At 43.8% G+C, this 23,186-nt stretch overlaps 1 protein-coding gene across 1 annotated transcript in view; it reads left to right on the plus strand.

The window, feature by feature from the left end:
* PLB1 (phospholipase B1) overlaps positions 1-23,186 on the plus strand; it is a 440,448-nt gene that overhangs the window by 81,664 nt on the left and 335,598 nt on the right. The window contains exons 7-13 of the mRNA XM_085610369.1: positions 1,075-1,153; positions 2,816-2,867; positions 6,054-6,134; positions 7,148-7,210; positions 15,696-15,778; positions 18,117-18,183; positions 20,654-20,734. Coding sequence (XP_085466495.1) covers positions 1,075-1,153; positions 2,816-2,867; positions 6,054-6,134; positions 7,148-7,210; positions 15,696-15,778; positions 18,117-18,183; positions 20,654-20,734 — 506 coding nt within the window. The remainder of the gene's footprint in view (positions 1-1,074; positions 1,154-2,815; positions 2,868-6,053; positions 6,135-7,147; positions 7,211-15,695; positions 15,779-18,116; positions 18,184-20,653; positions 20,735-23,186) is intronic.

The following is a 23,186-nucleotide window of genomic DNA, read 5'->3' on the forward strand; positions in this document are numbered from 1 at the left end:
GGGGTGGGAATGGGGCACAGGAGGACAGTGTCTGGACAAGAGGTAGTGTAAAGGAGGTGTTGGGCAGGACAGAGGAGGGAAGTCAGTGTTGGAAATGAGGAATGGAAGTCCCTCTCTAGGAGCAGAGGAGAAGGCAGGGTTGGAAAGACCAATAAACTGTGGGACACTGGTGGTTCCAGGCATAACACAAAGATACACGCAAGCAGTGGCTGTAAAAGAGCAGTCTGTCATTGAAGAGCACTCCAGGGGCTGTGCAGCTCATTTTCCTGGTGAGAGCTGGGCGCATCTTTCAAAACCAGAAAAATGCACCTCATTATAGTAAATGTGCTGCCCCCAGGGCATTTGTGAACTCAGGTGAAAAAGGGAGCAGCTGCTTTGAAGCAGCTCCATGTTTCACTGTGCAGGCGGCAACGCAGCTGCATTTTGTAGGGGGATCAGAGATCCCCTTGCAGGCGGGTGCAGTGAGTGACTGCACCCGCCTGCATGGGGATGTCTGAGGGTTCCATTGGACCCCTTCCAGACGGATGCCATCAGCAGGTGCACTGAGAGTGTGCCACCTATTAGGTGGCAAACTGTCAGTGTCCCTCCTGACAACTTCTTTGCCCTGTGTCCATGTCTATAATATGGCACGGGCGTAGAGGCAAAGGGATTTCCTCATTTGCATGGGACCATGCCCCCATGCAAATGAGAGAATGCCCTCTGATGATATTGATACTACAGAAGGGGATGCACAATCGCCTGCGGCCCTGCTGTAATATCAAAGTGCCCCGGGGGTGCACAAAGCATGCGTAAACACCCGTTGCACCTCTGGGGCACTCTGGTAATATGGCCCCATGTGGCTGCATTAGTGCTTACAGAAATTCAGCACTGTTGACACGTGTATCTATAACAACATCTGATAACAACAAATGCTGGTAGCAGGAAATCAGTTCTTATCAGAGGCTAGACATACTGCTGTGTGGTCAGCACTGTACCTGATATCCTGGCAGCTGCCTTTCCATTGATCACTTCCGGGTCATAGGCTGTGGCTGAGATCTTGCAGGGGTTGATGTCTGTGATATTTTTTTCTTACAGATCTCCTTGCCAGATTGTCATCTGCAATCGCAGACCACTCTCTCCCGTTGAACAACGCACGACCAGGCAACGCAGAGGGGTAAGTTATATAAATACAGCACAGAGCACACAAAGGAAATATTTTGTCATTCTTTATAAACTAACAAAAGGAGATTATTTCACTGAGATGCACAAGGCTCTTCCTACAACCTTTTGAAATGGGAAGGTATAGGATGTAATCAAGGATAAAGCAACTGAACAGAATGCAGTGTGAAAATAAACAAATGACTTCTCAAACTGCTTCATCCAAATTTCTATTCAACATGCACAGGAAACCTCTGGGAACCACCGCAGAGTTACCAGAGTGGGATATAGCGACCCCTGCTGATGTCGCAGTGCCACTGCGTCAACAGGGCCAGACCTAAAACACAACTTCTACAGTCTTCAATGCACTAAACCTCACTGGGCTTGCAAATATAAACACAAACCTAAAACCTTGTTTTTTCCCAAACTAATATTGCCTTCCCAGTTTAAGATAACCCAAGTGGTTTGCAATAGCTGAACCTTTCACCAACTCTCTTTCCCCAGCTGACATTTTCTTTTCTAATTATGAGGCCCTCCTTCCATTACAAACCAGACAAAGCCCCACAAGAGATTTTGCCAAGGCCCCATAAAAACATCTTACACATTTGAGTGGGAGACAGGCTGTAGTTCAGGCGTCTCCAACCTTTTGTGTACTAAGGGGCACTTATCTTAAGCGAAAATCATCGCGAGCTACTAATATTGTTAGTGTTGTAATAGTGACCACGTCAGAGAAGATTACATTAGTAATCACCATGTCCATGATTACCAGCTGCGATCACCTCAGCGCATCAGGAGGGTTACCAGCAGTAACGTATAAAAGGCTTTGTTAATTCGGAATGCCTATATGTAGGCAAAACATGCACACCAGCTCCAGTGCCCCTGTTGCAAAAGTAATCATATTAAGAATACGTCTCGGCACATTTCAAAAATGACCTTTCAATTTATTTTGGAAATTCAACCATTTCTCTCCAAACATCGGCTTATGAGTACTGAGAATACACACATTCCTGTCTTGGAATACACAATGTTGTCATACATATGGTAATTTACCCAGCCAAAAAGTTGCAATTCAAGAGGTTGGGATGCACACAGGAGAGCTACTGACAGGTAGCTAGAGAGCTGCTAGTAGCTCACGAGCTACTCGTTGGAGAAGCCTGCTGTCATTCAAAGGAGACGGTAGCCTGGAGGAAGTATAAGTAAGGTGAACAGTGAGGCCCAGACAGTACAGGGTACTTGACAGAGGGTGTCCAGCATGTCTAGCCAGAGAGAGTATCCCGGATGGGCTCACAGCTAAGCCAACAGCCACGGATCGAGGGAAGCGCATGTGTTGGTGCCCTTTGGATAGCATTGTGCATTCAGTGAAATATTAATCCAGCTGGGCAACCAGCCACAGTAATCAATCGAGGTGCTTACACAGTCAAACACACATACATGGGTGTGCTTGGTGTTAGGTGAAGCTATGCGCAGCTCTCCTGCCGCGTGAGGTGTTGCGTGTCAGTGTTCCTGCAGATAAGGCCACTGTAGTCTTCAACCACAGCCGCCAGTGCCAGGTTCACATGTGCTGTGGAATGAATGCCACTGAGGAAGAGTTCTGGGGTTTCTATTGAATTTATTGACTTTTGTAATACTCAGGGCATCATATTTTCTCCTTCCTCGTGTGTTATGTATTGTCTTGTAGAGACCTCTGGACGCAAGCTCGCAGGATGGTGGACAGCGTGAGGCGAAGCCAGGTAAGGACTAAAAACAAGTCTTTTCAGCATCGAATGGCAACTGACCACAGACGCAAGCCAGACTGGGCAGCATGCCATGATGATGGGTCTACTACCAGAATAACATGGCCAAAGTATCATCTGACAAAAATATTGTGTCCTGAATATAGTTTAGAAAATATATCACCCCACTGGAGTTAATAATAGAAAATCGACACTCAACGGAGAGACATTTTTGCAAATAATATTGGGCAATAATATGTATGTCAGCTGATATTTTTGTTATCTACATTCTGATATTCAATCAGTAGGTGGCAGTCTTTCAAATCAGTTAACTCTTTAGCGCTGCCAGGTCCTATGCAGCCATTGTAACCTGTGTGCTTTGCACTCATGCTTATGAGGTTTCGATGCACTAAACATCAATTCTGGGCACCAAATTTGGCACCGCTGCACTCTGACACTCTGCACTCTTATATTTGCAAAATGCAGGGATGTGCCATATTTACAATAATACGGTCCACCCCTGTTTTCCCTACTGCTGGCGCTAAATCTAGCTACCATAGTGCAAGGGTGCCTGCAATGTGCAGGAAGGTGCCCCTTCCTGCACATAAACAATCAATAACGGCAATTGGCGACTATTATGTGTGCTGCATTCTGCAGCCCACATAGAAGTAGCAAATCATTATTATTTAATAATTGCATTTGTGCAGGGAGGTGTACCTTCCTGCACATAGATAATTACTAATTACATTTTGCTTTTTCTATGTGTGTTGCAGAATGCAGCACACATAGAAAAAGCAAAAACGAGGAGAAATAAAAGTATTGCTCTTCGTTTCGCCATTCTAACGCCTGCTCTTGAATGGTGTTAGTTTTGGGCTCTGCCTCAGATTTACACATCCTTGTAAATCTGGGGCACTGGCAAAAGCAATGGGTGTTGCAGTGGAACGCCCACAGCAACATCAATTGCACGCCCAGTGTAAAGGGGCCGTATTTACAAGGGGGCGTTAAGCCACAAAAAGTGGCTTAACGCCGCTTTGTAAAGATGGAGAAGGGCCTGGTGCCACCAGAACTTCGCCAAAAGTGACGTTCTGGTGGCGCTATCCCCTTGTAAATACACCCCATTGTTTCCAGTATCAGAAGTAAATGGAGTGGTTGGGCAGAGATTTGAATTTCTTTAATCCATCTGAAATGAATGCCTTTGAAGATTTGAAAATGCCAGACAACATGAATGTAAGGCCTTTTCTGCTCAATGGTTTATCCCAATCTGCGACATGTCATGAGACCTAACAGAGTTCTATCCAGAACAATGATGCGCCAAACTTCCATTCTATGGTCTTCCAATCCGTAAATGTTCTTGTAGAGCTTAAGAATGCTTACCCCTCTACAGAAGATCGCAGTTTCTGCTAGTTTGATTTTCACAATTATTTTATGGCGACATTCCACCCTATCCCATTTGATGCTGACGTCTCCTCATGGCAGTACAAGTCCTTTGACTTTGGCATACATCCTGCATGTGTGTCTGCCTCTATATGAGTTCCATCCTAATCGAGAGAAATTGACCACAAATGAATAATACATTGTGTCCTGATGATCGCAGTTTTTATTTTAACATGTTGTCTTCCCTTTACTTTGGTTGTTTTTGTTACCACCTCCCATCAGAAAGGGATCTTCTGAGGCGCCCTCCAATATAGAATCAGTGAAACCTGAGAAATCTAAGTGTATATAGCCTCACTTGGATCCCTATAATCTAACCAGCCATTGCCCAACCTTAAAGTTACCTATTCTTATGAAAACTATGAGCCACTGACCTACTGGTGGATTTTCTGAACACTTTCCATGCCTTACAAAGTCGTTCCACCAATACACCGACAGTGCCTGTACACGTTTGCAGCTCCATATCCTAGGTAAGAGAAACACTGCGTATCTTACTAATAACAATGATAGCTTTTGCACCTCTAGACCACTTTTGTGCTGGTGAAGACCATTGTGTGTGTCCTGGAAAGATCTAATGGGGAGGGGGGTTGTTACTTAGACACTCATGTATGGTCAGTCAGTCAGGAAGACTGAGTTCATTAACAGGCGCTTGTAACATCCAGACTTGACTATTGCAATGTCCTCTGTCTAGGGGCAACAAAGAGGAGCAATCATATGCTCCAACAGGTGTAAAAAGCGGCAGCTTGGATGCTTTTAAACACCCCTAGACTCCCTCCAACAGGTAGGGCTTTGGAGACTCTCCACTGACTCCCTGTTGAGGAGAGGATCACCTTCAAAGCCCTATGCTATGTCCACAGAATGCGGCAGGGCAAGGGCCTGAAATATCTCCGTCCCATGAGACACTCCTACCAACCCACACGCAGCCTGAGACCTGCTGGAACTGGTCTGGTCTGCATTCCTAAATTTAATAGGAAACGTTTCGGCGGTAGTTTTTTTAGGTACCTGGCAGCCAAGAGGTGGAATTCTCTACCTATGCACCTTAGACAGGAGACATCAGAAGCAGCTTACAGGAAGCAACTTAAAACGTGGCTGTTTAGAAAAAATCTCGCTCCCTAGAGTGTTACTGTTTACTTGTGCTCATTCATGATCTCAGCCACGAATGGAATTCAGCGTGGGGACACTCAGTATTGGAGTAACCATTGCGCTTTATAAACTCCCATAACAATAATGACACCCTGGTGAGGCCCACCACCCGCTTTTTTTAGAGACACCTGCCCACGCGGCTGGGATTTTTGCTCTGTGGAGGAATATGCAGCAGTAGGGGCTCACTTCACAGTACTGCAGTTTTGGCACCATGTTTAAAGGCCCCACTCTACAAACTTCCCTGTATAGAGGAAATAAACTTTCACAGCTGGAGTTTGTTTTCTCTAAAAATCATTTTGTTTAAAAGATCGAGGCGCATGGAGTTTTTTTACAGTATTTTGGGGTTGCACAGCATTCTTCGCATAGCAGATAAAAGAAGGAAAATTCAGTGAATGCCGCACAAAATATAGGTCAGGGGACCGTGGAACTTAGGTGGACGGACATCTGCGCCAGGGTTTATCATCGGTAGAGCCAGTGGAGGCTCCGCAGTAGGTATCCTGCCTGTATCCCAGCTTCAATGGCACCTTCGGTTTGCCAATCCCTAAACGAGGCCATAAATATGCTGTCCTTCTGTTAGTTGTAAGTTAATTTGAAAGGCACATTTTTAGTATCTTAATCTTTTTTTCTCAGAATGAAGATTTTTCCAATGGTTGGAAATTGATTGTCATTTTCCTTAATGCCGCAGATCCATGCAGTTTCTGCAACAGCCAGGTGAGTCTATAAACCTTGCACCCTTATCAGCTGTACCTGTGATCAGTGTCTGTAAACCTTGTACTCTTATCGACTGTTCCCGCGATCAATTGGTAATTGTGTTGATGGGAGAGCGGCGTGTCGGTACGTTGCGGTACATTGAGGGTGGCCTTCTGCAGGTGCAGATCAGTGAAAGTGATTTAACATTCATATTTTAGCATAGACCAGACTGACTTAAACAGGATGACATGTATGTCTGAAGCATGAGAGAAGTGATAAACGTTTGAAGTAACTCACTATTGTATTTGTATTCCAGAGAGTCTGATAATGTCAGATTGAAAAAAGTTTTTCCCCAAGGGACTTTATATCCCAGGCATTAAGGCTAATGAAGGCCAGACACAGACATGCTCTTTGCCTAATGCACAGGCACAATTAAAGTTGATTCAAGCCAGGCACAGGCACAGCGTAAGTCTCCAGCACCCTGTATGGCAAATGCAGGGCATACAAAGGCACCCCCGAAGCCGAATACAGATGAAACACCTGCATACTCAAAGGCTTGTTTAGGCCAAACACAGTAGCCCTCCAAGGCTAATGCAAGCTGGCACAGACAACCTTTACGAAGAAGTCAGGCCAGATACAGGCACACTCTTAATGTCATGCCGGCCAGGCATAAGCACACTGTGAGACTAATGCAGGAATGAACAGGCACTCACTAAGGCTAATACAGGTCAGACACATGCCCACTATAATGCTAATACAGGGCAGCCACAGACACACTTGAAGGGAAGGCTAATGCAGGGATGAAACATTCACCCCATATGAATAATGCACACCACATACAGTCAGTAGAAGCACAAACTTCAGCGAAAACATTGCTTGGTCACACAGAGGCATCTACGGTTGTGTTTGGGTGTTACTCATTTATAATTGCTATATGTGTTTATTTCTATCTGCCACCTAAGTCATGGTCTGGGGAAGGTGCACTGGAATCAACGACACTTTAATGATAATGTTTGCTTTGTTGTATTCCATAGGATGTCAATGCCCTACAGAACATGGCTGAATTGGCAAGGGTCCTGGATTACTTACAGCAAGAAGTAAGTCAAGTTGTTTTCATTTTTCCTTCCAAATATCTCACCTGAATGAAAAGCTCACTGAGAGTGCAGTGCTAGGTAAATGCCTTTGAATGTAGTATTCTAATGTTTTCTATTTAATTAGAAGGTTTGAATTATTAGTTCTCGTGCTATTTGTCAGCTTGTGCTGTGTGTCAGTGTTTGTGTTCACGTCACAGATCTCCTATGGCTGTGGCAGTTGGGATACCGGGACCCGTGTGCACAGGATGCTGGCAGATGGGCTCTATACATTCTGTCCTCATTCAGTAAATACTTTCTTCTTGTCCAACATTACGCCTCTTTTTCATCTGTGGGCACACTCTTTATTTTCCGTAACAATTTGGCGACGAGGATAGGATAACGTCCGGGAAACCATTGCCTTTGTGCTTTCGGAAGGATTTTTGAGAGGTGTGGTGGCGACTTAGAACTGCCTGGTCTTATGATGTCTGGATGTTGGTTGGTGTGTTATTTCAGCAAGGTGCTGTGTAGTCACATTGTGTATTGCTGGGAGTTAATGCACAGCGTCTTTTTCCTGGTGCTGCAATAGTCAGGCAACAGGTTTAGACATTTATGCTACTGATTAAATGCTGACATCTTGAATTCAACCTCAGTAAACATTGCATGTGCGTGTCCTCCTTTTAGATATTAGCTTAATTTGCATGTGGAATCCTGATTTTAATGAGGTGCAGACTTATTTATACGTACACATGCTTGAATTTCATCACCCAGTATGACTTTGATGGTATATTCTGCCCTATAAGATACCTTTTAAGAATTTTTCTTCTTGAAATAGACAGTGAGCTGGATCATGGTGACTTCACTGCAAAGCTGAATAGCAAGGCGAGTGGTGGTCATATTCAACAGTCACCACCTTTTTTTTATTTTTACAAAATCCAAGTAAACCAGTGCAACAATGGAAACGTTAAATTCGTGTTTTCCAGAATTATTTAGTCGCAATTGACGCCTTGAATTTTTCACCACCTTGTAAATTGCTATTATTGTTTAACTGTTGTGGTATGGAGAGCCTGAAAATATTTGGGGGCATATTTACAAGCGGGCGCTTCACTTCCGACTCTGCATTGCCCGAGCGAGATGTTATTGACCTGGCCACGGAATTCTATTCCTTCATAATTCTGAGACGAACAACCTATTCGTACCGTGACCTGCATTCCTGGAACCCTACACCCGTAGGTATTGTCCTACCACCTTCGTACCTTGAAACGCGTCCCTCAGGATTATTTTGGTTTCGCAAACCCGTCCTAGACGCCCCCCTTTGATCCCATTATGTTTCAGTGAGGCATTTGAATATGGGCAATTTAATTGATTAGTCCTGATGATGATCCGATATCCCCCTGATATGGATCGAAACGCCGTCGACACAGTTGTCTACCTTACACATTCAATTCTTTGCATATAACGTTGTGTGAAGGTGACAGTATATGTACTAGATGTTTCGCTACTCTATATATTTTTCAGATAGAAACATCCTTGAAATTGCCTGAATGTGTTTCACATGTTGTCCTTACGATATGTAAGTCTCAGGATACAGGCTTTTATCCCACTAAGATTGTACTTGCATTCTTTGGATTATTGTTAACCATCTCAACTTATTAAAGGTGCCTTGTCCGGCTGGACACTGGCTGCAATATAGTAGCAACCTTGGCTATATTCATTGTACTACTAATCGCTTTGTTTTCAGGGACCATTGTTTCCTGTAATATACTGATTAAATGCTGACATCTTAAATTCAACCTCAGTAAACATTGCATGTGCGTGTCCTCCTTTTAGATATTAGCTTAATTTGCATGTGGAATCCTGATTTTAATGAGGTGCAGACTTACTTATACGTACACATGCTTGAATTTCATCACCCAGTATGACTTTGATGGTATATTCTGCCCTATAAGATACCTTTTAAGAATTTTTCTTCTTGAAATAGACAGTGAGCTGGATCATGGTGACTTCACTGCAAAGCTGAATAGAAAGGCGAGTGGTGGTCATATTCAGCAGTCACCACCTTTTTTTTATTTTTACAAAATCCAAGTAAACCAGTGCAACAATGGAAACGTTAAATTTGTGTTTTCCAGAATTATTTAGTCGCAATTGACGCCTTGAATTTTTCACCACCTTGTAAATTGCTATTATTGTTTAACTGTTGTGGTATGGAGAGCCTGAAAATATTTGGGGGCATATTTACAAGCGGGCGATAAAAAATTATCGCCACTTTTGCGGCCGTTTTCGGCCGAAAAGCGGCAATAATTTTATCGCCTAATTAGCAAGGCCACGCTAACGCGTGAAACCTTGCTTTAGCGTGGGGATTCCTAACGCCCAGCTTTGCATCTCTAATGAGATGCAAAGTGGGCGTTCCTGACCTAACATGACAGGAGAAATGTCGCTAAGCGACATTTCTCCTATCATCAAGCCTCACGCTATGAAGCATAGCATCAGGAAAAGTAGCGATAACCCCTGTTATCACTACTTTCCTTACGCCTGCTTCAGGACTGACTTAGCCATGATATCCTATGGGAGGTTGATATCATGGCTAAGTTTGTGAGTCCCTATCAGCAAGCAAACGCCACATTGCCTGGGATTATCGCTGGGTTTCCAGCGATAATCTCACGTTAGGCAGTTAGCGTGAGGATTTTTATCGCTGAGGAGATAAGCGTTGCTAATAGCACGCTATCTCAGCGATAAAAATCCACGTTACCCGGCGATAATTATCCTCACGCTAAGAGCGCTGAGCGATAATTATCGCCGGGTGTTGCTGATATGCCCCTGGATCATTTATCAGAGCTCCAACCAGCCAAGAGCAAAGTGGGTACTTGAAATGTTTTCATGGAGCCGCAAAAGAGGTTTGCAAATTTTCTTTTGAGGAATCATTGTAGTTCTTGAACATTTTAACTTTTATTCACGAAGCAATCTCTCGGGGAAAATATTGATCAGTATGTTGCATCATTGAGAATTTTAGTACGTCAGTGCAGATTTAAAAACTGCATTGATCACTATAGACCTGATCAAATCATTTTAAACTGTGCATCAATAAAGATAAGAACTTGTACTGTGTTGCACGGATCCCACCTTAGACGAGACTATCAGGATAACGAAGGGCATAGCGAGGTCAGCTGTTGAATCTGAATCTAAAATGGAGGATGTGGTTAATAAAAAAGTACAGGAAGGATCTTCTAAAAAGGTTATAATAACTTCTCATAATACTACTTGTTTCATATTGGCAATACAGGACATTCCAGCAATTATAGTAATTGTCCGGCTCAAGGCAATAGAAGCAATCAATGCAAAAAGTTTGAACAATGTATGAAGGTGTACAAAAATAAAAGTGCTGTAGGTAAGGTTAATTCGGTTCTAAATGAAGTTGAGGATAATCACATTAATAAAGAAGAAAATGTGAGTTTGACGGTAGAATTGGATGATGATAAGGGTGTGTTAGCCAACAAAAAAGGGCCCTTTTGTAGTGTACATACTGGTGATGTATGTTTGACCTTTATGGAAGATTCTGATTTCCCCTCTTACTACGCTTTTAGAGTCTACCTTTGAACGTTTATGGTATGGTAAATCCTTGAGAGGAACCCTGACATCAGAGCAGTCGCATATGCCAGAGCCGAACCCCAGGAGCCTCATGCGAGGTTCACGGATTCTATGTCAGCCCCCCAGTCCTTCGGGCGGTTGTGGGCCTGAGCAACCGGGGGCTTGCCTAGCTACGCTCCGCCCAGAAGGGCGTGTGTATAATGGACCTAGGGTGGTCAGGTGATCCGGGAAGGGGATCCCCAATAGGTGCAGTACTAAGTGGTTCACCACGGTGCTGCTAGGCTCATCAGGCGGGCAGTTGGCGAGAAGGCTGCCTGTCCTTGGATCACCCGTAAGCTAACCCACCAGATTACATAACGTTGTATATAATAAACCTGCAGCAGTTTTTTCCCAAAGATATCTTGTGTGGTGTGTTTCATTTGTGGGCATTCTTGCTGTGGGGGGGGTTCTTTTGCCATGATGGTGCTATGCTTTTAGAGTCTACCTTTGAACGTTTATGGTCTGGTAAATCCTTGAGAGGAACCCTGACATCAGAGCAGTAGCATATGGTGGCAGAGAGATTGAAACATTAGGATTTTTTGATGGCAGTTTACATTTTTCCAATAGAGCTATTGTTATCAAAATCTATTTTGCTGTCAATGGTAGGGACATCATGGGTAGGGTTGACCAGGGTTGACTGTGTATTGTTTTAAGACCTGGTGTAGATACACATGTTATGCTGGTTCTAAATGTTAGTACTGATTTACATCTTCTGTGAATTTTGGAAAAATACTTGGATGTTTTCAGTGACCAAAGTGGTTTAGTCAAAGGGTTTCAACATAAATTAATTTTAAAAGACAATGCTATTCTTGTTGCCCATAAAGTGCATGATGTCCCTTTAACTGTCAGATAAGATTTGTTGAAACACCTTAATGAAATTTGTAATAAGGGTATCATTGAACATGTAAGCTCTTCCGAATAGGTCAATGCTGTAGTAATTGCTAAGAATAAAGGGGGGTACATTTGTCTGTGTGCAGACCTTAGGGCCATCGCCCAAAAATGCTTGGTTGACTGGCCTTCTCTGCTAAAATTTCAAGGATTGTTGATGTTGCTAGGGGGTACAAAATGTTTAAGCACTAATTTTTTTTAATTGGCTTACCATCGAGTGGCTTTAGAGGGGAGATCTCAAAATTAGACAACATTTATAACTCGATTTAGTGCATACATGTATTTGTGGTTGCCATTTGGGCTGGCCTCAACGGCTAGTGGTTTTCAGAAATTAATGCATTGTCTCTTCAAGGTTGTTCTTGGAGTACAGGCCAACCAGGATGACATTCTTATGTGTGCAGATAATCTTCAAGAACACAATTGTATTTTGGACAATGTTTTGCATATCCTGAAGGAGCATGGTATGACAGTAACAGAAGAATAATATACATTTTTAACGGGAGTTGTGGATTTTCTGGGTGATGAAATTACTGCTGAAGGCATTAAACCTAAGGGAGATTTTTTAAAAAGCATTTAAAGAGGTTCACAGTCCTAAAGATAAAGATGAACTTAAATCATTAATCGATCTAACTGATTATGAAGGGGATAAGCTATAATTATGGACTCTCCAAAATAAAGGCTCAAGAATAAGGAGAACCTTTGCGGCTGGTAAAGAGCCAGAAGTTTAGACAATATTAAGAGCATTTTTTCAAGAGTTCCTGTTCTTAATACTTATATTTGTTGACATAAGTGCATTATTACTGTGGATGCCAGTGTGGTTGGCATTGAAGCTGTACTCTGTCAAAGAGTGCCGGATTCAGTGAATGCCATTGCATTTCCTTCCCCAGTACTTTGATGCTAAAAACAGATAGAAAGAGGCTTTACCATGCACCTGGGAGTAGAGGGATTCAAAACATACCTTTAAGGTACAAAATGTCTTCTTTCTATAAATCACAAACCTTTAACATATTTGTCGGGGGAAGGTGTTGTTTGAGTCCCATCATCCTCTTCTTGTTTGATTCGAATTCTTTCTAAGCTGCAGGGATTGATTTTTGAGATTTGTTATGTTATCTCTTTTACCTTGCAAAAGGATGCTGAGGGAGTTGATTTACCTAATGATAAATTTGTGATCAGTCCTAAAAGAACCACATTTTAGGGGTTAGACTAATGCATTTTAGTGCTGGGTCCATATAAATGCATACAGTGCCCCATGGACCACCCCGAGGCCTGTATCGAGGGGAGGCTGCAATCCATTTAAGCAGAAAGTGCAGTGTGCTGCACAGCTGCATGCTCTTTCTCCTCACAACAGTGGTCACATCAAACTTTATTTTGACCCTAAGAACATGAAATATATTGCACCACGCCGCAGCCCAGGATATAGCCAGTTCCTGAGGCAGTTTTTAGGTTGAGCTTAGGGCAGCGCATGCGCTGCTGCTCGACTTTTAGTAAGGGGCTTTTCAAAGTGCTACCCACAAGCTTTTCCTGGCATAAAGCTTGAGTGCACGCTCGCGTGCATGCGCGCAGCCGCCATCTGCCTTTCTTATCTCTTCCTCTGCATCGCTGGCCTAAGTACTTTCAATTTCGCGGCCATTGCTTATTTGAAGCGAGGGGCCCCGCCCTGCCACATGGTCTCTCAGTCGTGAATACAGACAATCCAAACCTGCAGCCAGAGACAGTGCTTTAGTCCCTCACATGGACTCAGGGACGGTGCATTGCCTGATGTTATTTAACCAACAGTGAGAAGGCACCTACCTCACTGTGACTAGGCTGCAGGATTGGCCGAGAGCAGACACGAGGTGGCAGGCGGCAGTTTTGTTTCTTTTGCCACCTGAGTGGCACTTTTTCAATGCACAACTCAGGAGGGTAGCACTCACTCGCACTGAGCACACCTGTGGACAATGTTTTGCTGATCACTGCCAACGGGTTGCACGAGCTGCCTGGCGTCTGCCACCCACTACAAAAACAATGAGCGGTGCTGGACTCTCCTTCTGGCCTGTGACGGGAGGTGCAGTGACAAGGAGCACCATTGAGTCTGAATCCAAGCAGGCCGTGCCAGGCCCGGGTTCTCCACAGCCCCGTCGGCTGAATGACAACCCCCTGGCTCAAGCCGGCAGTGAGTCACTGAGCCGTAACTTGTGACTCTTGGCACAGGTGAGTTAAACAGGGCTGTGAATGGAGTTAAAGTAAGTCTGTCGCATCACCAGTTCTCGTGCTATGCGTCAGTGACCGTGTTCACGTTTCTGATCCCAGGTGCCAGGGACGGCTTTAGGCAGTTGGGAACAGTGCAGCTGCACCTGGTGTTGACTTTGGTGGGGGGCGCTGTGTTTAAAAATAACTATTGGATTAAAAGCATGTGAACTTCCTTGTGCCTTTCAGGCACCAATAAAAATGTCAATTTAACTGGTGATTATTGTTCCTACTGGTGAGAGAATGGAATTTTGTCTAGTGGCAGTTTTGACTCATCATAAAGTAGCACAGAGATTTAATGTGCCTGCTGCAGAGAACGTGTACCATGAAGATCACAAAACTAAGTGTGAATGAACTATGAGTACCACTTTAAAAAAAAATGAAATGTTTGTCAGAGAGTTAGTATGGAGAGATCAGGGACAGGTCTAGACTGGTCATAGCAGGCACCGGGTGTTTTCCCGGTGGGCCGGAAGGGTAAGGGCCGGTTTTCGAGTGGTGGGGGCCGGTTTTGTTACTGGTGGACGGTTTTGCAGCAGTGCTGCAATATCGGCCCCCTGTAACAAAAGCGGCCCCTGTAACAAAAGCTGCTTCTCACTAGCATGACCCCCTGCCGGTCCAGCAGAATTGCCAGGGCCGGTTTCTGTTCCCAGTCCGGCCCTGATGAGGGACACTGTTGGAGAGCAGTAGTGAGGGAATTATTGGAGAAGGAAGTCATATGGGGGGGCGCCAAAAAAGACTATCGCACCAGGCGCCACCACCGCTAAAGCCGTCCCTGTCTGGTGCTGTGGACAGGAGGCTAGGGGATGAGCTCTGTATATTCTGTACTTATTCAATAAATACTTACTGCTTCGTTTACGAGCCCCTAGCGTCACTTTTGTGCTGCCTGAGCATCAATTATTCGACGCTCCGGCTGCACAATGTGCTGCAGCATATTTACAAGGCAACCAAAGTCACTTTACGTTGCTTTTCATGGCCTTGTAAATATGTGTCCCTTTCACGCTGCACACTGTGTAAAAAGGGCGTTCCATAGGTGCTGCTGTGGGTGTTCCCACGCAACACCCATGGAATCTGAAGCATTACCAGATTTGTGAGGAATCGTAAACCTGGGAATGCGTCAGATTCTAATGTCACCCTATGGGTGGCGTTAGGAAGGCGAAATATCCATATTTTTCCTTGTTTTTTCCTCTTATTATGTGTGCTTCATTCTGCAGAAAACATAGAAGTAGGAAATCACCTCCATTGATTGATTGTGTACAGAAAAGTGTCCCTTCCTGCACAAAAACAATCATCCCCTCAACACAGGCACCCTTGCATCATGGTGCAAGGGTGCCTGCGTTGGCGCCAGGCTGCTTCTTTAATGCTGGTGCATGGGTCAGTACAGGAAGGCACCATATTCTTGTAAATACAGTGCATTCCTGCACTTTTAGAATGATGCATTGCTGCAAAATTGCTTACGGCACTGCGCTACACCATCCTTCTGGAAAATAGGCCTTCACTCCTTTACCAACAGACAGTCTCTTGGTCGTCTGTGGGCAAATGGCTTATTTCCTGCGACATTGAACTACTAGCCAAAAGACGAGGATCTGATTAATCTGCTTTCGATTTGCTAAAATACAGTGAATGGAGTATATTTTGTTTTGCGGGCTCATCTCGAACAGTGATACCCCTTGAGTAGAGAGTAAAATTATGAAAAAGACAGGAGAGACATACATTTTTATTCTAGGTTTCCTATTGCACTCACTGCGAGTTAACACATATTTTTTTTTATTTCCAGCTCCCTAAATCCATTGTGAATCTGGTGGATTTTACGGATCTGGTGGCCTCAGCTCTGTCCCACCCAAGCAATATGGAAGACAGGTAAGCACATTCCATGCTGGCTCCTTTATCCTAAACCCCAAAAGGACCATCTCGGTGAAATACCTATGGCCAGATGATGTAAATGACTCTGGTGTGGGCCAGTTTTGCACTCCCATTCCTGTCAGGGATACCTGAAAAACAGGAGGAGCTCCAGGAGACATGACGCACCAGGGCTGACCCGACCAATTGGAAGGAGCAGGGACTGATCATCAAAATCAGTCCTGACAAAATGTGCAAACCGCCCTGCAAGGCATTGGTGCAAAACTACACATCCCAGGTATAGGTTACCCACCCCTGGTGCAGTTTGCATAAGTAGGCCTCCAATTTGCTGCTCAATGGTTTTTAGGGCTTCTGAGTGCCCCTTTAATGCATGTGTATAGTGTTTATGTTTCATGATATTGCAATGCACCTAAACAGCATTATTACACCAATGGTTGCTCCTTGGAATGAGTGTTGAGTCACGTACCCAGGGTCTGTACCCACTGGATAAAGGGATACTTATACAAAAAGAAGACGCCTCAAATGAATTCATTAGTTCTATGCCATGTTATTTCATAGTGGGCATGTGTTATTGGTCACATCAGACAGGTGCATGGAGGTTCCAGCCCTGCAGGTTGGGTTCACTGTCTTCCAAGTATTGGCTTCTTGCCTCTGAAATTACCTGCCTCTTGCGTTGAGGAAATCCCAGGATATCCTCACTTTGCGACGGAAATTAAAAACTTGGTTATTCCAACAGCAGCCTTAAATTGGAGCACTTTGGGTCCTGTGTTGCGGGTCTTTGGTCATGAGCGCCGGGACACTCCCGGGAGTAGCCGTGCGCTTAATAAATACCTGTTAACATAACATAACAGAAAGGCCAGTCTAACCGGGGTACCTTGGCCTATATAACAAAGAACTCCCTAGAGGTGGTTCACTCATTCTCTGACTCACACCTGGCAAAAATACATCCTGCAATGACAAACTCACCTCTCTTTTATGTTGTCAATGGGCTTCTTTCATTCCAGCTACTCTGGGAGGCGGGAAATGGGATCCATTGACCTGATTAAAAAATACATCCAACCTTGGAAAAAATAAGTCTATTTTGTGTTAATATTACTCTTACAAAATGTGACTGTAGTACAATGGAACTATATACTTATATAACATAGAGTGTAGACTTCTTGGCTCGAGGCCCTTCTCTACGTCTTGTTTAGGTAGATTGTCCACAGAGGAACAATCTGCTGATTTAGATAAACGGTATGACTTTTTATAAATATTCTTTTCCAGCCGGGATACAGGTTTACCTCTACTTTTTATGATATATTTTACAATGCATTGTGCTTATGGGGTTGGAAATACCACAGAAAAAGCTTGTGAATGCTCACAAAGTTAGGAATTTGTCAGTGCCCACATGATTCTGCATGGCCTATTTTCCTACCGCTAAATCTTATCTCTGTTTTCACTCCATTGAGGAAAAGCAGGTATTCATTCACGACTAAATGTTCTCAAATTATATTGTACCACCTAATTCCAGCTGGGTGTCTTTGGCATACACCTAGAACCCCAAATAGTGCTTTCTGAAGACTGCAGCCAGTGGTTGTCGATGGAGGTAACAGTGAGGACTCCTGTGGGACTCAAGAGTCAGACATCCCTTTATCAATCATGAATGGACCAAAGGCACCCGCTGTTCCCTTCTTTCTAGAATGGGTTGCACAGTAGACACAATTCAGCGCCAATCCAACCATCTCCTACAAATGCTCCTGCAATATTTGATGCTCATCCTTATTAAAGCCATCTGCCAAGTCAATTAAAATCAAGGCTACGGGTGTCCTTCGCCTGTGGTCCACAACAAAGGGTATCTGATACTTAGACCCTCTTGATGGGACTGATGCGGCTCACAAACAGTGGCCTTCATCACATCACTGATGACTGAAAGCTATGATATTGGACACTGGGAGAGAGCGGTGTCGCAACCCACAGTTTGAGATTTGGTGAGAATTCTTCCAGCTCAAATGGGTGATTGATAATGGCTGTGACCCAGGAGACCAAATTGTGACCCCGGGGACCCAGGCGTGTGCCAGGTTTCTTGGTGTAGCTACTGGATAAGGATCCTGTAGTCAAGACAACCATCAAATGTTGGTAGGGTGCTATTCCACATGCTTAATCGAGGAGAGTGTTAAACTTGAAGTGCACTGATATCTGCATTAAGTAAGTTGTTAAACAGTGACATGTGCCCTGCCCATCAAATCCCCTCATGCTTTTAGGCAGCAGAGCAGGAGATATGTCTGTGCATCTAGAACATGTAATAACGTAATTGTCTGCATTTTCTCTGATAGGCCTCTGATGATTCTCTTTACAGGGAGTCGTGTGACTGTTTCAGAGACTCTTCCAGGCTGAATGATGCGCTGCTGAGATGGTCCTTCCAGGTGAGACACCGCTCCTGACCAAGGGCATCGAATGAAGTCCCCTGCAGAAATAAGAAGGCTGAAGACCTGTCTACTGAGTAGTAAATGTGTCTGTTCTTTGATGACTCTCACGCATACTGTGAATTTCAGATTCCAGGACACAATCTTTTTAATTTCAAGATTTTGATGGCACTTTCTTAAGTTCATACGTTTATCTGTCAGGTACATATAGGAAAGAAAACAACCTGGCGAATTAAAATCTTTGTTCAAGAAGATCATTATGTCATGGTTATAGTCAGGTAAATTAAGAGACTGATTTGAGAAGTTCCAAACTGTAACCAATGACTTCTCAGGATTTCAGTTCATTGTAACAGCATCAACTGCTGTTGTAGAAGGAGCGTCCAAACAACTGGACTTCCTGTTGACCAAGATGGTTCCTAAATTCCCCCTTTCATCGCCTTGTGTAAGCAAAGTCATCATTAGATTTGATTGTATTTTTATTCTGCCAAATGGCAACTATGGCCATTAAAATTGGCAATTAGATGCTGGGTTTTAACAGCCAGCTGCTGCTTACCAGCACAACTCCTATACCATGACACCCTGGGCAAGGATGACGTTGGTGAATTTGATGTTCTGCAGGAGAAATAATTCAAAAAATGGAAGAACCTGTCAAGATAACAGATTTGGGATTGTATTTCAAAATCATGAAAAGATTCATGCATATGTGTTCTGGCCTAGGGTGCTCTCAGGGTCTATTCACATTATAGCTGCTTATGGGAAGGGTGTCTCATCTTCCCAAGCATTGCCGTAAAAATAGGACATGTTCATGGCAGGGGGCACGCCGTATAAAATGATTATCGAAGTGGTAGAGTTAAGACTTTTACATTGTTATTTGCATTTTCCTGTCATTTTAAATTAATCACCTCTTTAGGTATGCGGAATGAGCTAGAAAACATTCTAAGGGCTGGGTGGTAATTTGAATAGCACAGGGAAAAGAATGAAAGTGCTGGCTTATACAAAGATTTACTAGCAGCCTGAGGAAAATTATGTACATTTTGAAATGACAATTACAAGACTTCCTGGTGTGGATTGGTGGATAACATTCCTTTGTATAGCTTTATAGCCTGCAGCTGAGGGCTATATCAGTTGTTGAAGGCCCCGAACCTTTGTTATAAGCCTGAGCTACAGGCGAGGGCCTTTAAAGAGGGAGAGGGTCTTAACAACTGGGATGGCCTGAGGGAGAAGGACTATTAAGCTATTAGAACTCTACCCACAGAGGGTAGAGTGTTCTAAATTAGAAAGAAACAGAAAGACAAACATTAGAATGTTGGAAGAAAAGATTTAAACCAGCCATTATTAACCCCGAGCCACATCATTGTCTACAGTGGTGCGCCCAACATTCTAATGTTCTAACTAGTATGAACTTACGGCCTTAAAGTTTGGTGGACAGGTACAGAATTGGATGTGTTCGCCAAACCTGCGGCTCCCCACTCTAATTAGAATCAGAAGAGCGAGCATGTTTCCACTGGGGGAGCCTTCTCTATCGCCACTGGTGGAAACTTGACTGATGGCCTGAGCAACATTGGGTAGGTGACCAAAGTACCTTAAAGCCCCCCCCCTGTTTACGGTGGACAGTCTGTTGAATTTTTTTTCTGTTCCGGACTGTCCCGTAAAGCCTGGCAGTCCGAACAGGAAAACAGTTAAATGACCCCAGTACGCTGGGCCCGATTCACAGAACTAACTTAAGACAAAATCCTAAACTTACTACCATTTTCGTATTCACAGAAGGCACTTACTCATTTCGGTATTCACAGAAGTTTGGAGTCCTAACTTTAGGACTCCTAAATGCCTTCCGTGAATACCAAAAGTCTTAAAGTTAGCATTTTTCTCAGTTTAGGAGTAGTAAAGTTAGGACTCCTAACTTTAGGACTCCTAAATGCCTTCTGTGAATACCGAAAGTCTTAAAATGAGGATTTTTTTCACTTTAGGAGTCCTAAAGTTAGGAGTCCTAACTTCTGTGAATATCGAAATGAGTAAGTGCCTTCTGTGAATACCAAAATGGTAGTAAGTTTAGGATTTTGTCTTAAGCTAGTTCTGTGAATCGGGCCCAAAGTGAGAAAACCCGCAATGTGTCAGGGACATTTATTTCTGTTTGGGAGTTTGCTTTTGAAAAACAATAAACTTTGCTGGGTGAGCTCATTAATCACGGCTCCTGCACAGCAAAGCACCAGTGCCTTCAGCGCAAAAGAAAAAATGTTTTATTCAATGATCTTGATCTCTGATGTCTGCTGTAAATTCCAAAATGGACAGACAAACCCGCAGTGACCCTGTTGGATAGGATCCTTCTTCCACCAGTGACATCGCTAGCTCTGCTAGGAGTTTTTAAATGAATGAGTGTCAATATAAAAGAGATTTATAAGTCACATAAAACAGCTGGTGATAGACTTTAAATTAATTCAGCGTCATGTAATTTCGCAAATTTTCCTTTTAGGATGCTCTGGAAACGCTGCTGAGCTCCAGGAGATACGACCAAGAGGATTTCACTGTTGTCCTGCAGCCTCCCCTCACTGCTGTAAGTCTGCTGGAGCAATGCATGTCAGCCCCTCTGAGGGCTCTGGGAGCTGGCAGTGGGTAGGTGCACCACCACTGCCAGCTTGACTGTATCATACCTACCCGGTCAGTGGCGGCGGCTGTTATGTTTATTTATTTATTTTTGTGAGTTTTATAAAGTGCTTACATGTTGGTCAACACCCACTTCAGAGCACTATAATGGGTTTCTCACTTGCTTTTTATTTTAAAATGTTCATCAACATTCTGAAGATCTAAAAACACCCCCCCAAAGATGGTGGAAGTGAACTTTGCCTACTTTGCACACCCGCAGTGTAAATTCTGGGCAGCTTTTTAAAAATTTCACACGATGCAGGGCAGCAAGCGAAGCTGCTGTGCTGCGTTCCATGAAAGAGAGACAGCAAAAATTCACCATATCGCCTATACTATGGCACATCTTTGCTGTCTCCTAGAGCTGGCTCCCTGTGTTCTGCCTAGGGCCAAAGCAGGCACATGGTGCAAGGGTGTCTGCGTTACAGGCAGCATTATTTTTGGAATGGACACCTTCCTGCACAAAAACAATCCGGAGAGGCATTTTCCTCTTTCTATGTGAAAGAGGAAGCAACAAGGAGAAATAAAGTTATTTCTCTTTGCTACGCCTGCTTCATGAAGGCATAGATTTTTGACGCATTCCCAAATTCACTAGCTTTTGCAAATCTGGGAAAGTGCCAAAATCCATAGGTGGATGCATAGGAACATCTATTCTCCACACATGGAACTCCTCCTTACTGCAAAGTAACGTTACTTTTATACACAAAGCCACGCAAATCGGATTTGTGTGGCTTTGTAAATCACACCACCATTGCGTTGTGGATGTGCCAAAAAGTGGTGCATGCATGACATAAAATGTTAGTAAATCTTCCCCTCTCTGTGTAACAGGCGGTTAGCAAAAGATGTACAAAGGTGTTCCTTTCCATTGGTGTGATGGGCCCTGTGAGGGTTGGGAGTGGCAACCTCAGTAAATATACCTTCCTAGTAGGCGCCGAGCTCATGAGGGATTATCTCATGCTCAGACCGATCAGGGCACCCGCATTCAGGGGAGACATTATGTGACATTTTCAGAATACACCAATAAACAAATGCAGACACTGCACCCATAGGCTGTCCTGCACAAGAAATGCTAAACAATGCAGATTTGTTCCCCCTTACTGAAACAAAGATTTTTTTTAATGCAAACAAGGTCACTATATACTATGTATGAGGGAGCTTTGCACTTCAACAATGAAGTCAGTAATCTTCCCACTTCTTATTAAGGGGCAAAACTTCCCATCTTTGTCAGAGGCAAAATATAACCCTCCTGAGCCCTCCATTAGGGGAGATTTCCTTTCCACTTGCCAGAGCTTAGGGAAGGGAGATTGTGGGTTCTAAGCTGGGCCTCTGCCTTCACCAAGGGGAAAGTGGCGGAAGGAGATGCGTCGGCTCAGTCAATAACTCCACATGTGGAATTTAAATGTTTGACACTCCTACAGCTCTCATCAAACGTCTGTGTCTGAAAAAAAAACATACACAGAAACTAAAGTATTCCATTAAATTAACAAATAGACTGATTTTTAGAGTGTTCAGGCACCCTCCTGTTCACTGGTACACTCCATCTACCCATCAGCTCCAAAGCCACCTGTAAAAATACACCTTAATTCTCATTGTTTACCCCACCTGAAGCCGACCTATTATTTTATCCTTATTCCAATTAATAATCCTTTGCAGTCAATCCCGTCTTGCCTTTCCTATTCCCCTTGCTTGGTATTCCTTTTTAAACTTTTTTTTATTTTACATGCAGATCTAATTTATTATGAAAAACTTTGTGAGAGGAAAATATAAATGATACAGGAAGCATTCAAACCCTTGTCCATCACTATAGTATTACATTGTCTGGGCTAGCAAAAGAGGAGAAGAAAGCGGGGAGGGAAGGACCACCATATGCATTTATGACACTCTCACAGGTGCTCTTTTCAGGCATTTGCTAAGGCTTCCTCCTGTTTGTTCCTGTCTTAATTCTTACGTCAATGCTTCACCAATGACTTAGCGTTCAGATTTTTTGGTTGCCAGTCAAGGTTCTCATCAATTTCTATGTCCGCCTACAATACATACAAAAACAAAGTGCTGGATGGAATGCTTGAATTAATCTCAGCCTCTGGCTATCACTCAGGGCCGCATCCCAATCTATCATTTTTCGCCCACCATGCCACCACAGCTTGGATACAGCCAGATGCAGATCAGCCTTCACCGTGCTCCTCATGGGAACAGTCCAGCCCGAACTGCCAGCCAGGTCGTCCCTGAACCAGAATACAAGCATCCTGGGACTAATGCAAAAACAACAGTTGATGGACAGAATGCAGAGCAATGTCATACATACACCCCAGTACAGAGATCTGAGCCTAAATCCATCGTTTTTTGGCTCACCATGCCGTTCCAGTTTG

This window comes from Triturus cristatus, chromosome 6 (assembly GCF_964204655.1).
Source record: "Triturus cristatus chromosome 6, aTriCri1.1, whole genome shotgun sequence".
Classification (NCBI taxonomy): Eukaryota; Metazoa; Chordata; class Amphibia; order Caudata; family Salamandridae; genus Triturus; species Triturus cristatus.